Raw genomic sequence first — 13,616 nt, 5'->3', positions numbered from 1 at the left:
TTACCAGTCCAAAGCTGAGAACACCAGTCTAGGTATATGGCTACCCCACAGGGGAACAAAGAGATTTGTTTCTACTTTCAGGAAATTTTCACTCTGCATAGGGTGACTCACAACGGAAGGGATAGAATAAAAGTTTAAGCAATGCCCTAGGCAGACATCTGTGTTGAAAAGACCCACAAGGCAGTCTGGCCCTGGCATAGAGGGCTGAACTAGCTCTAACCCTGCGCTACCAGAGCCAGCTCCTTACCCACTGTCAGTTACTGGTGCTTCTGTGGTCTGACGAAATCTGTGGTCTGAAGAACACAAGTGCCTTTTATCCACCAGGAGGCAGCAAGGGAACTCATAAATCACCCGCAGCTCAGAACTCTTGTTCTATAAACCTTAATGTGTTGACACAGGTAAACCCCAAGGATCTGGATCCCAAATATGCCTACATTCAGGTGACCTATGTCACACCATTCTTTGAGGAGAAGGAAATAGAGGACCGGAAGACAGACTTTGAAATGCACCACAACATCAATCGCTTTGTCTTTGAGACGCCCTTCACTCTGTCAGGCAAGAAGCACGGTGGAGTGGCTGAGCAGTGCAAGCGGAGGACAGTCCTGACCAGTAAGTGCAGAAACCGAGAAACCTTCCTCACCTCAGGCTGAGACAGTCTTGTGGGCTGGATTAGCGTAAGGCATTTGTTGCTGCAGGGGCGAGGGAGACAGCTCAGTAAAGTGCTTGTTATACAAGCATGAAAACATAGGTTCCATCCTAGGACCCACCGAAGAAAGTGAGGCATACAGGCATGTATTGATAACCCCAGCCCTAGGCAGGCAGAGACAAGTGGATCCCTGCCCTACTCACTGGCCAGCCAGCTTAACCTAATCAGGGAGCACCAAGTCACTATCTCAAAAAAGGACTCTACCTCAAAAACAAGATAGTGGACTTCTGAGGAGCAACCCTCATGTTGATATCTGATCTCCATGCACGCATGTGCACATGCACAAGTGCACCTGTACATAGGTACACACATATGACATTACTTTAATCCTGCAGATAAGTTTCCAAAATAAGTTGCCCTGGAGTTGATTACGGGAACAGGAGGTTCACCCCTCTTTATGTTCTGCTAAGAGGAAGCCTCTTAGCCAACTGTGGTGGTGAGTGCCTCTAATTCCAGTAGTGGAAAGGAGCCTAAGTTCAAAGCAAACCTGGACTACATAGCCATATTCCACGGCAAAATGACAATAAAACTGGGGGAGGGGACCTTTGAGAAGAGACTATTAATAGAATTAGTTTGACATCCTCTCCCTTGAGCTGAGATATTCACAATTATCATGGCGTCATGCTATGGTAAAGACACCATCACTAAACTCTCCCCTCTTCTCCATGAACCCTCTGTTACCTGCTTCTGAGGTAGCAACTCTGCTATAATCAACTTTAGGGTAAAATTCTACCCACTGTAGGGTTCCAGCTCGTCTCTGAATGAAAGTAGGCCTTGATCTGCAATACCTAATTCCATACTCCCTGCATCTCTTATGTGAAGTAGTCACCCTTCCTGTTTTTCAACAGACACTGGGTGCTGACTAGAGGCTGGGCTGTTCAGGGTCCTGGCAATCCTTGTAAATAAAACACAACCGAGCCCTCACAGTGCTCAGAGTGGAGTAGAACAAAGACCCAAGTAAAGGAAGAACTTCCAGGGAAGGCTGTATAAACAAATAAATGTTTTAAAATATAGGGGCATGGTCTAGGATGCCAAAGCCCTCAGAGAATGAGTGAAGCCTCTGTGGGAAGAAGACTCTCAGCTGTGTTGAGAGAGCCCAGTTTTGAGTTGAATTGCAAAGAATAACACAGACATGTAAAGTCCGAAAAGTCGCCTTCAGAAAGCTGACCCAGAGGGTCGTGGTTAAGACGCATCTTATATTCTATTATATATTGAGAATTCTTTTTTAAATTTATATTAAATTGTTTATTTACATTTCAAAAGTTGCCCTCCCTTTCCAGTACCCCCTCCCCAAGTTCTTTACCCCATCCTCCCACCTCTGAGAGGGTTCTCCCCCCACTCACCCACCCTCACCTCACTCTCACCAGCATCCCTCTTCCCTGAGGCATCAAGTTTCCATAGGATTAAGTGCATCTTCTCCCACTGAGGCCACACAAGGAAGTCCTCTGCTACACATGTGCCCACCACAAACCAGCCCATGGAGGTTCATGAGGATCTTATTACAGTGGTCAGTTTCCGGGCACTCTGTAATCCTCTCAGGGTTAACACAGCCTCAAGAAGGTTGATGTGAACTAGTGAAGGTAAAAATGGACACAAGGAGAAGTAGCTAGAAATCAAACTAAGAAAGGTAAGACAGGATGACCCCCTCGGCTAAAAATAACTCACATCCACGGACACCACACAGACAGAATGTGATATGTTCTGGGAAACAATAGGAAATCCTGAAGACCTTCAGGGGAACCTGGGACTTTTCTTTGCTTCCTTTAAATCTCTTTGTGTGCCCTTTGCGTGTAGCAAGCCACTTGTTCCCTTACGTGAAGAAGAGGATCCAGGTCATCAGCCAGTCAAGCACAGAACTGAATCCTATTGAAGTGGCAATCGATGAGATGTCCAAGAAGGTCTCTGAGCTTAATCAGCTGTGCACGACAGAGGAGGTGGACATGATCAGACTTCAGCTCAAACTCCAGGGCAGTGTCAGTGTGAAGGTCAGTAAGCATCGCCCGGAACTCAGACTCACACAGCCAGAGAAACTTGCTATAAAATGCTCTGGAAATCTGTTTTATATAATCTTTATACTTTAGTGTATATAAGAAACATTTTGACTATTGGTGTTACTGTCTGTATCAGTCACTTTCCTCATTGCTGTGAACAAATATTTCCAAATACCTGAGAATAAACAACTTAAGGGAGGGAGGACTTGTTCTGGGTCACCATTTATAAGTACCATCAATCAAGGTAAGGAAGCTATGCTGGCAGGAACATGAAATGGCTGGTCACAGTGTGCTCCAAGTCAGGAAAAAAAAAAGAGAGATGAATGCTGGTGTTGAACTCACTTCTATCCAGGCATGGAATACTGCTACCCACATTTACAGTGTGTCCCCCCCATACCAGTTAAACTAATCTTGAAAATCCCCTCACAGACATGCCCAGAAATTGACTTTCTAAATGATATTGTATTCTGTCAGTTGACAACATTAACCATCTAAGGCTTTTATCTGCATCTTTAGCATTAGATTAATTAATTAGATTAATGCCAATTTGGAAAAAAGAAAGGATCATCATAAGATCCCACACTTCTAGTCGAAAAACACTGTGGTAGGTCACCCAAGCCCAGATAGTCAGCCCCAAGCCCAAGTATACACATGTGTAAGACTAATCAGGTTCAGGAGGTTGTTGGGGGTTGGAGAATGGGTGTGTGTGTGTGTGTGTGTACAAAACAATAATGAATATAGAGGAGGTTATTAATTCCAGAGGGAGTGGGGGAGACTCAGGAGGAGTTGGGGGGTATGGGCATGATGATAATACAGTGTAATTATGTCTAAAATTCTCCAGGAATAACATTTTAAATCTAAATTTTAAAAAAGTAGTAGGAGGGAGCCTCAAGGGAAAAAAAACTCCAATGGGAGAGAAAGATAGATGTGGTAGGGGTAGGATGTGTGGAGATGACTAAAATTCATTATATAAATGATTTAAACTATCATAAAATTTTAAAACAGCCAGAGACATACTAAATTTGGCTTCAAGAAAATCTCTTCTCCATAACCCTCCCATATCATATATCCCCCCAAAAAATAAATGAACCAATTAATAAATTTTGCACTCTACACAGACCTGTTGTAAAAAATCTTATTCGTTACAAAGTATTTTTTTTAAAAAGAATGTTTAATAGTTAAAAAATGTGCATTAGTGCTCGTGGCCTGTGTCAGCTATGACAGTGGCTAGAGAATGGACAGCACATGACAGGGAGAATGAAATGAAGCTTCCCAACATGTAAGAGGATGTGAGGGTGAGCTGGCTTCGACATCTGTCGCCCCATTGATCGCCAGGGTTGATTTGACTGATCTGGCTGGCTAGGCGGGTGTCCCCTTCCTCCCTCACTGCTCCATGTGCGTCCCTCCCGAAGCTGTGCGCTCGCTCGCTCGGTCGAAGAGGACGACCTTCCCCGAATAGAGGAGGACCGGTCTTCAGTCAAGGGTATAGAGTAGCTGCGCTCCCCTGCTAGAACCTCCAAACAAACATGCGGGAACCACCGAGGAAAGCTGGTGGCTTCAGTGTCTGGTAGAGGCACTTGTCACACTCAGCTAAAATCCACCCCTAAAGGCTTAAATAAATAAATAAATGTAATAAATATGTCAAAAGCAAACTTTTAAAATTATTAAGGAAAAGGAAGATGGAACTATAAAGTCATAGATAAAAGCAGACGTGTAGCAATGCCTTTCCCTGCAGCGTTTGACCGGTACCGCTGTACCCAGTAGCAAGGCTGTGTGCACTACCTCTATAGAATGTCTCTTCATAACAATTATGTGTTTATTTTAGTGCTGATGGAAGAAAAAAATCAAACACTATGTGTTAAAAAATACAAAACTTCAGGGAAAGTACTTAAGGGAAAGGAGCCTCCTTTTCCACGTTTTATGGAAGGGCACTCGAGCAGTATGTGAAGGCAACGGGAGGCAGAGGGTCTGTGTTCTATGACATGTCCTGGGGATATGTGTTCAAACATCTGCTCATCCAAGACAGGGAACCAATGATAAAGCTAGTAGTGACCATATCAAAGTCCAGCTTGGCAAACCAATAAGGTTCTTTGGATCGCTTACTGGAGTGTGCATGAGGAGTTACTCACAGGAGTATGTATGACTCAGACATCCCCAGCACAGGTATCAAGTCACATACACCAAGTCCCTGGAGCTCTCTGCTCAACTGGCAGGCAGTCTGCTCGCCAGGTGAGCATCTCTTTCTTCCTTGCAAGTGTCACTTATGCACAACCTCCGGGAGGCATCTTGTGAAGCTCTTCACCTTTCTGGGGCTTACAAGGTATTTTTTATATTCTAAGTCTCACTAGCCACCCTCTTCCTTTGGAGGTGGGGATGTGTCAGTGCAGAGGAAGTCACAGCATCGTGACACATGACTGAATTTAGCAAGGGGAACAGGGAAGGCCAAACTCTATAGTGTATCTAATTAGTGGCTTACTGACCCTTAGAAAAACAGCAGTTTTAGCAAAGATACAAAGTGGTGGATTGCAATGTGGTGGGAGGGTGCCAGCATACCACGTGATTGGTCAGAAAACTGACCTTTCCCTTCCCATGGAAATGATCCATAAGGGAAAGGAACCAGCCTCAGTCAAATCTCTTCTCCCCATAGGTCAATGCTGGGCCAATGGCTTATGCTCGAGCCTTTCTTGAAGAAACTAATGCAAAGAAGTATCCTGACAACCAAGTAAAGCTACTGAAGGAAATATTCAGGTAAGATTCTCTTTGTTGGAATGTTCCTCTTTTAACTACCTCATACAGAAAGACATGAATGCCATTCAAGGAGGCAGGCAGTCTATCTACCTAGCTTGGGACCCAGAAACACTGAACTCCGTGCCTCTCCCTGTGACTGGCTTTTAATTTGCTTACTGTTGTGGTTAAAGGCAATTTGCAGACGCGTGTGGGCAAGCTCTTGATGTGAATGAGCGCCTCATCAAGGAGGACCAGCTAGAATATCAGGAAGAACTGAGGTCCCATTATAAGGACATGCTCGGGGAACTTTCTGCCATCATGAATGAGCAGGTAAGCTTCCCCTGGTGTGACAGTTCCTGGCTATTGTTAGAGGGACTGTAGAGTCTTGCCTTAGTGCATAAGTCATTGTTCATGACATCAACACTGTGAGGTTGAGTCTCTCTCCTTGTGTGTAATAGCTCTTGGCCCAAAGCACAGAAACACTTACAGAAAGAGAATATGAGAACCAAAATGCTCTCCACAATTTTACAGGCATTTACCCAAGCCATACAGAGTGTTGACTCTCTAGAATTTGAAGGCCTGGCTAGACACTGAGGAGTACAAGGTGGGAATCCACCCCCACCCCATTAAGGCCTATTGCCAATCAATCAGTCCCTGAGGAACTCAATACCTAAGATATGGGGTGGCATTTCACATATTTGTCACTAGGGGCTTCTATACCATGCTCAGAGTGAACCTCAGGATTTCCTGTGGGTCTTTTACCTTGAGATGTCCTTAGCAGAAGCTGGACTACAAGCAGAGGTCCACAATTAGGAGAAAAGGAAAAAAAGATAGAAAGGTGGATGGATAGATGGAGGAGGGAGGGGAGAGAGAGAGAGAGAGAGAGAGAGAGAGAGAGAGAGAGATTGATAGATAAATAGCTAGTAGACTAGAGAGATGATAGATAATAAATTAGATAGATAGATAGACAGACAGACAGACAAATAATTTGATAACATAATATATGATATATAACAAACTCTACTCCATAATCAATTCATGATCCTGGGCATGTATCCACCATTTTCTGTATGACTGCATGAATTGTGGCCATTATAATGTCAGTATTTGAAGGCACTAAAGCCAATCAGTTGAACACCAAGTGAATTTCCATAGCCTGCTTACCCATAAACCCTCACACTCTACCTTGGGTGGTGACCTGTAGCCTTCCCAGTAATGTGATATTGCTGGTTTCATATCGGTTCCCTCTCCTCCCCGCAACCCAGTGACCTAGTAGCATCACCACAGAGCAAGGCAAATGCTAAAACTGTTATTCTGAGCGCATGCAGGACACGATCCTTCTTCCCTGTCTTTTTCCGCCCACTCCTTTTAACACTCCACAGTAGCTCAAGGAGGAGGGAATGGTAGGTTGACTTATGATGGAAAGAATAAATCTCCATAGGTAGGATTCCCAGCACAGATCATGTTAACTGGGGGTTTCTAAGAGGTGGTGGGAATTAAACACCCTAGTAGAGCACACATGGGAGACATTATGAAATCTGCGATTAAAATGAGGAGAATGAATATAGAAGCAGAGAAACCACACTTGTCTCACACTGGAAATCATGCCTGGCCTTGAACTTTCTGGCAAAATATTTTTCTCTTTTTTTCCTGGCAGCTCTGTCGTGGTCCATGTCTATACAGCTTCTGCTCCTCTGTGTCTAGCATTTCCCTCAGTACTGTGAGCAAAAGTGGTATGTTTTTCTCTTCGTATGTCTGTCCTGTCCTACAGCCTCTGTCCACCCATCTCTGCACATCACTAGTCCTGTGCCCCAGTCAGCGTGGGTGGCTCAGCTTGTTAAGTCTTCATTGACACATGACGACATGTCCTGTTGACAGCTTAGCTTTCAGAAAGAACACTCGTGCTCCTTCACCTCCTAAATTTAATGTAAAAATAGAAATATTTTTTAAAAAGAACCAAAATGTGTTCATGATACCTCAAAATATGAAAGAAAAACACAAAGGCTAGGTGTTGAGGAGAGAAACACAAAATGGGGAGGGGAGTTGTAAAGAAAACCTTTAAAAAGAGAAGGAAAAGTTGACTCTCTGCTTCCTGGAAACCAATCAAAGAGAAAAACCTGATGGATTTCACCAGTCTCCTTATTCAGTAAAAGAAATATATCTGTTGTAGAGAAAGGTGATTTTCCAGATGGTCTTGAGCATATAATGGGGCCTCGTCACGTAGGTGAATATTTTCCTTTGTCTGAACGTGAGCATGCATAAAGCAGGTGCACAGATAACTAAGTGCTGACAGAACTGACCAGCAGAGCTTTGAAAATCAGGAATAGTTTGAACCAACTGACATAGAAACAGAAACACAAAATTAATTATGCACTACACACCCCCACAGGGCCAAGAAAGAGTCTTAGCTTGAAAATTACCAAAAAACAAAAAAAAAAAAAAAAAAACCATGTTTTAGGGGGAAACACTCACGATAAGAGGAAACAGGGTCATGCCTATAACACATGCCTGTGATCTCAGCACTTGAGAATACGGGAGAACAGAAGTTCGGGATGATAATTGGCTATACAGCAAGTTTGAGACCAGTGTGGGACGTGAGATCCTTTCTCAAAAAGAAAAAAGGAATGATAATAGTCGTCCAGGCCAGTGAACTGCTTCACTGGTTGAAGTCTCTTGCCCCAAGCCCAATGACCTGGGTTCAACCACTGGGACTCACATGGTAGAAAGAGGAACTGACTCCCACAGGCTGTCTTCCAGCTTCCACATGCACAACGTGTCATGCATGCATGCATGCACATACATGCACTCACACATTTAAAAAAATGGAAAAGAAAAAGAAGAGGAAACAGAACCAAAACAGAGTAGTGCTGGTGTGAGAGATGGAGATGCGGAAAACAAGTACTTTGAATTGGTAGTGACAGGCACTCCTTCCTTTAATAGGCAGCCAGAATCTCACACTCTTTCATAAACATCCCCAAGCCAAACCCCATGAAGACCTTTCCTTGGCTCGGGCCAATGGAACTCATACAAGCATGCAAATGAGGCATAAACACAAGATGCTCTTTTGGACAGTGTTTCAACTGAGCGAGGATGGCAGCAGAATCAAGCCAGCTGTGGCCACGAGCATCCAACTTAAAACACAGAGGCGGGAGCGGAGCCATTCTGTTCTGGTGCCGGGAAAGTGAGATGCGAGCGCGTCTTGCTGTCAGACGCCGATATACTTTAACCACATAAAGAGCCAAATTACTTACGCAGGATCTTGTGACCCTGACCCGAGATGGGTGTAAGGCAAGCATGGGACACTAAGAGGCAGTTTCTGTGGGGCTTTGGCTACTGTTGCCATACTGTTACTTTGTTATAGCTGGCAACGTGTCATGCAGACATATTGATATTATTTGCAGGTAAGTCAGATTGATTTGTTTATACTCCCATTCATGCAAACATTCTAATGAGTTTTCCCTTTTAAGGTAGACGTCAGCAATATAAATGATAAATTTTCAGAATAGAATGAGGTACTGGAATTAATCAAATACATTTGTAAGCACTTAAACATTTATGAATTCATACTCTGACAGTCAAAGAGTACAGTGAGGCTACTGTGAACATCCCCATAGCGACCAGCATATGGGCTTTGAAGAAAATGCTCTTCAGAACTACTTTGACTAGGATATTTTCCAAACTTACTAACGCCCCATTGGGAATGAGTCACTGTTCTGGCTTTGAATTCTGTGTGTGAGGCTATGAAATTTGATCTCTGCTTATTTAATGTGCATGTGTTGTATCTGTCTTGCTTTAAGATTACGGGCAGGGAAGACCCAGCAAAGTGCGGACTGGAGCGACCCTACACCACACGTGTAACTAGCAAAGGGACCGCTGCGGCTGTACCCGCGGTCTCCATCTCATCCAGTGCTGAAGTTTGAGAGGAGCTCTGGGGCATCGGATGCACCTCTCGGAGAACTCTTGAAATTTTTGCAGCTAATCTCGGGGAAGAAAAAGATAGATTTAATTTATTTGACGTTTTTACAGTGTTAATCTTGTTTACCTCGCTAGCTTGAGAATTTTGCCAGCCTCTGAATTTGCACATTTTCTATGATCCCTTGGTTTCCTTTGAGTAGTATTGATCCAGCCACACTGCACGTTTGTTCTGAAATTCCAACGAACGTGCAGCTCAACAGCAAACTGAGTTTGCTCTTGGGTAGAATTTCCTCAGTCCCAGGTCCCCGTAAACGCATTTTAAAGGTCAAGGTGAATGTTTTTTGTAACATTTAAGCCTATTTCCGATGTAAATAGAAGATTGTAAAATATATGGTTTTTATCACATTTCAAAGAAAGTTTTTAGTTGATACTTATGAAAGTACTAAAATTATATGGGTAACATTTCAAATGTTATATTAAAGTATTTGTGTATGTGTAAAAAATGTTGATAAATACTAATCTCTAAAGTTTGTGGACTTCCCTCATTTGTAATATATGTGCTTTTAAGAGCAATGGAATGTGAAATTATAAAAGTATTTTGCTGTTGTTAATATGAATAAAAACACAGTTACTTTGCACTTGATTTCCTTTGGGGAGCCCGGTTGGTAGGGCACTCGCCTGGCTCGCACAAATGCCTATGTTCAACCGTCAGCACCTAATGAACCAGACATGGTGGCAACATCCCACTCAGGAGATGGGGATGGGAGGGTGAGAAATTTAAGGTCATCCGCAGCTACATAGCAAGTGAGGGCACAGCCTAAGCACCTAAGAGGTGGGCAAGTTGCCTCAGTGAGTGGTTTCTTGGCTCGCTATTGAACCGTCCGTACACTGTGCTTTTTAATGCCTTACTGAAAGCCAAAGAGGGACCTGAGCCTCAACCTGGAGGATCCTGTAAGAATGAATTAAACACACTGAGGATTTATAAAGAGAGGATATTAGAATGACTTAGGGTCAATACAAACCAGAATCTTGATGGCTGTCATGGCCATCCACACATCTTCTATTTCTTTGCTCCATAAACTTGTAATGGGATTGTACTTTACTATCTCTTGGGGGAATAGCAAGGACCTGTGATTTGCTGTAACCACTGAAATAGGAAATATAAGCCGCTGACCAAAATTTGGCTGAAAAGCCAAAAATATGCCTAGTCTCCAGGTAACCACATTGAGTCAGACATAGGCATACCCCACATAACACCACAGCTCATATTGGGTCAGAGAGAAACACAGTCTTGAGAGTTACGGTCCTGAGACTCAGGATTAATTGTAGTTGTAGCAGTATCCGTTTGTTCTCATGAGTGTGTCTGTCTTACTGAAGCGGTGAATGATGATCAATGAAGTTTGAGAAAGACTGACACATGTCATACAGTAGCCCGATTTCTACATCCCCATCCAACATCCGTGATGGTGGCATCAACTGACCTGCCTCCTGCTACAGAAGGCAAGCTATTGAAGGGCAGCATAGAATCACCCTCACCAGCAATTCCAAAGCTCTAGGCTCAAAGAAAGGGATCTTAGTTGGGCTCAGTCAACCTTTCGCTACCCTGGCTTTATTAGCCAGTGTCAGCACAAGGAGAAAAGACAAGCATCAGAGAGAAACTCTAGATATCCTGAACCCAAAAGTGACAAATGATATGTTGAGTGAGAACTCAGACTTCTCAAGACATATCTAAGTTCTATTCTCTAATCCAGCTTACCACCTAAAATTGCCCAGTGTTCGGCTGAACTCTGGTTCCAAAAGGTGCACCCCACACTAATCTGGTTCCTGTTCTCTTGTGCCTGCCTTTTAATTTCCTCCACTTAAATTGTTAAGCTGCCTGAGATAGTATTACTGCTCAAGACATCCAGGAAGATTGTATGGTTGATGGGCTCCCTAGCCTTGGTCTTGCCCACCAGGTCTGAGCCCTCATGCACTTCCCAACCACCTGACCACCATATTCTAAAGAAACTCTTGGCAACAGATTACCAAGTAGATCTGAAAATGAACCTTTCAAGAATGTGTAAGGAAAACAGGCATCAGAGACCCTTTCAACCTAGGCTAATGCCATGCTGTCTTTGCATCACAACTATTAGTCGGACAAATGATTTTACTGTGCTTTTCTCCAGATTTGGTTTACAGAAGAACTTTAAATACTCTCACAAGACCAACACCTCTTCCCCAGTGCTGAAACGAGCTCTGTACCATTCCAGTCCCTTTATTATACTGCGCATGTCAAAGAAGCAGGTAGGTGGCTAAATCCAACATACATGTCTTATCTCCACATAGTACGTTTTCAACTACATATCAGCTCATCCATGTCTAGTGCATTTAGAAAGAATTCTAGTTTCCCATTGTCTGTTGAAAACCAGGACATTTGGATCCATGTTGGATTCATATCTCCCACAAGACATCAAGACATGGAATTTAAAATAAGAGATAAAGTTAAGCCTTACACATGTGTTTTCTGGATTGCTTCTGTCATCACCAGGCTCTAATCAACTAGTATCAATTAGGTCATGTGTGTGTGTGTGTGTGTGTGTGTGTGTGTGTGTGTGTGTGTGTGTGGTGTGTCCTAACTGGAACTCATGCTTAAGCAGACCGCAGGACAGGCAAATGTTTTGCATCTAATTACAGAGAGTGTAGTGCACACTTCCAAAACAAGCAAAATACATTTATTTTTGATACATGTTTCTGAGCCTTGTTAGGCCTTCTGAGACAAACAATGGTAAGGTTACCATCCAGTACTGGGACCACATGATTCTTACAGTTAAGTGTGGGACTGCATCGAGTTCCCTGACATTTACTACCCCAAAGTCTTGTAAAGGATGGTGCATCAGAAAGTGACAACCTGATTTGAATTACCAAGACATTAAATCTTATTTTTCTTTTTATCTCTACATAAATTGGCCTTAAATCAATTCCTCAAAATAAACTCAGATTTTTAAAACTAGTAGAGAAATCCCCAGTTCTGCAGATAAGGAAAAAAATCCTGAAAATGGGGCCCAGACACCCAGTACAAAGTAAGTATATCCTACACACAGAATGTTAGTCCTGACTCCATCTCTACTCACTCATCAGCCCACCCCTGGGCTGCCTCTCTCTTCAGTCTCATTTCAAAGTGCAAAGTTCCAAGACTATAAAGAAATTAGCACACTCCTTCAACTCTGACAGCAGTTACCTTAGAAACACGTGTGCATTGTCTGAACCTCACAGCATGCATTTCTGTCTGTGTTCACACTCACTGAGAAGTCAATATCAGTGGAATAGCTGGTGTGTTTTCTTCATGATGATTGATGGCTGGATTTGTTGCACCTGATTCTTAAGAGATGAAGAACATGTCGCGAGCAAACTGGCTTTCAAAACACTGAATATTGTTCTGCACAAAGATTTCACCATAGTTTCAGAGTGGTGATTTATTATTTCATATTAGTCAAAGTCTAAAAGCCAAAAAAATATCCTAGTGTTCCTATGAGCATCAGAAAATAAAAGATATCTGAGGCAAAGATGACAAAATGATTCTAAACCGAATTTTTATTCACTGGGGTTACAGCTTGGCCCTACACCACTGTGCTTACACCAGAGAAAGACTATGTAAGGCTATGTGATACATGCTGATAATAGGGTACTTGATTCGGGATATGATAAAGTGCATTTTACATGATTTGAATAATATTCAAGACCATGCAAGAAGCCCTTTCCCTTCCTCCCTTTCATTCCTTGTCTGCTTTCCTATGCTTTCCCTCTATAGAGCCTTCTGATCACTTATGAACACCCTCTCCCCTTTCTCCAACTATCACATGTGCACCAGGAACCTGTCCAATAGCTGTATAATAGGCACTGTATTATCACACTGACAGCCACACTCAGAACTGAGGCCCTCGATTCCTATAGCTACAGCACTCCTGCCAAATTCTCATGCCCAAAGCCATGTCACTAAGCCAGAAGACTCCCAGGTCTGAGGGTAATAAATAATCTTAGCTGTGTTGAGTTCTCCTCTGAGTCCTTCTTGCCCAAGTCATCAGAAAAAGAGAGGGAGGTAAAGTGAGGTCTTTTCAGGGTATGGTGTGTGTGTGTGTGTGTGTGTGTGTGTGTGTGTGTGTGTGTGTGTGTGTACACACCATACATTGATAATTGACAAGTTGCAACCAACAGTCCTAGAAATGTCTTGTCACATTGATCTGGAAGCAATCGATATCAATGATGGTGATTCTTATACAATCTTCAGAGTCTGGTGATTA

At 43.1% G+C, this 13,616-nt stretch overlaps 1 protein-coding gene across 17 annotated transcripts in view; it reads left to right on the top strand.

Annotated features, from left to right (window-relative positions):
- Dock10 (dedicator of cytokinesis 10) overlaps window positions 1–9,977 on the top strand; it is a 257,936-nt gene extending 247,959 nt beyond the window's left edge. For 11 of the 17 annotated variants that reach the window (XM_063267003.1, XM_063267002.1, XM_017596832.3 and 8 more), the window contains 5 exons: window positions 399–609; window positions 2,501–2,691; window positions 5,345–5,445; window positions 5,616–5,754; window positions 7,082–7,842. In XM_063267003.1, the coding sequence (XP_063123073.1) occupies window positions 399–609; window positions 2,501–2,691; window positions 5,345–5,445; window positions 5,616–5,754; window positions 7,082–7,276 (837 nt within the window). In that variant the 3' untranslated portion in view covers window positions 7,277–7,842. Of the gene's footprint in view, window positions 1–398; window positions 610–2,500; window positions 2,692–5,344; window positions 5,446–5,615; window positions 5,755–7,081; window positions 7,843–9,221 lie in introns of those variants that run through there. The other 6 variants (XM_039084669.2, XM_008767315.4, XM_063267010.1 and 3 more) reach the window with 2 other exon arrangements.
- The last annotated feature ends 3,639 nt before the right edge of the window (window positions 9,978–13,616 follow it).

Source organism: Rattus norvegicus, chromosome 9 (assembly GCF_036323735.1).
Source record: "Rattus norvegicus strain BN/NHsdMcwi chromosome 9, GRCr8, whole genome shotgun sequence".
Classification (NCBI taxonomy): Eukaryota; Metazoa; Chordata; class Mammalia; order Rodentia; family Muridae; genus Rattus; species Rattus norvegicus.
The sequence above is the reverse complement of the archived record's forward strand: the minus strand, read 5'-3'. Positions and strand labels throughout refer to the sequence as shown.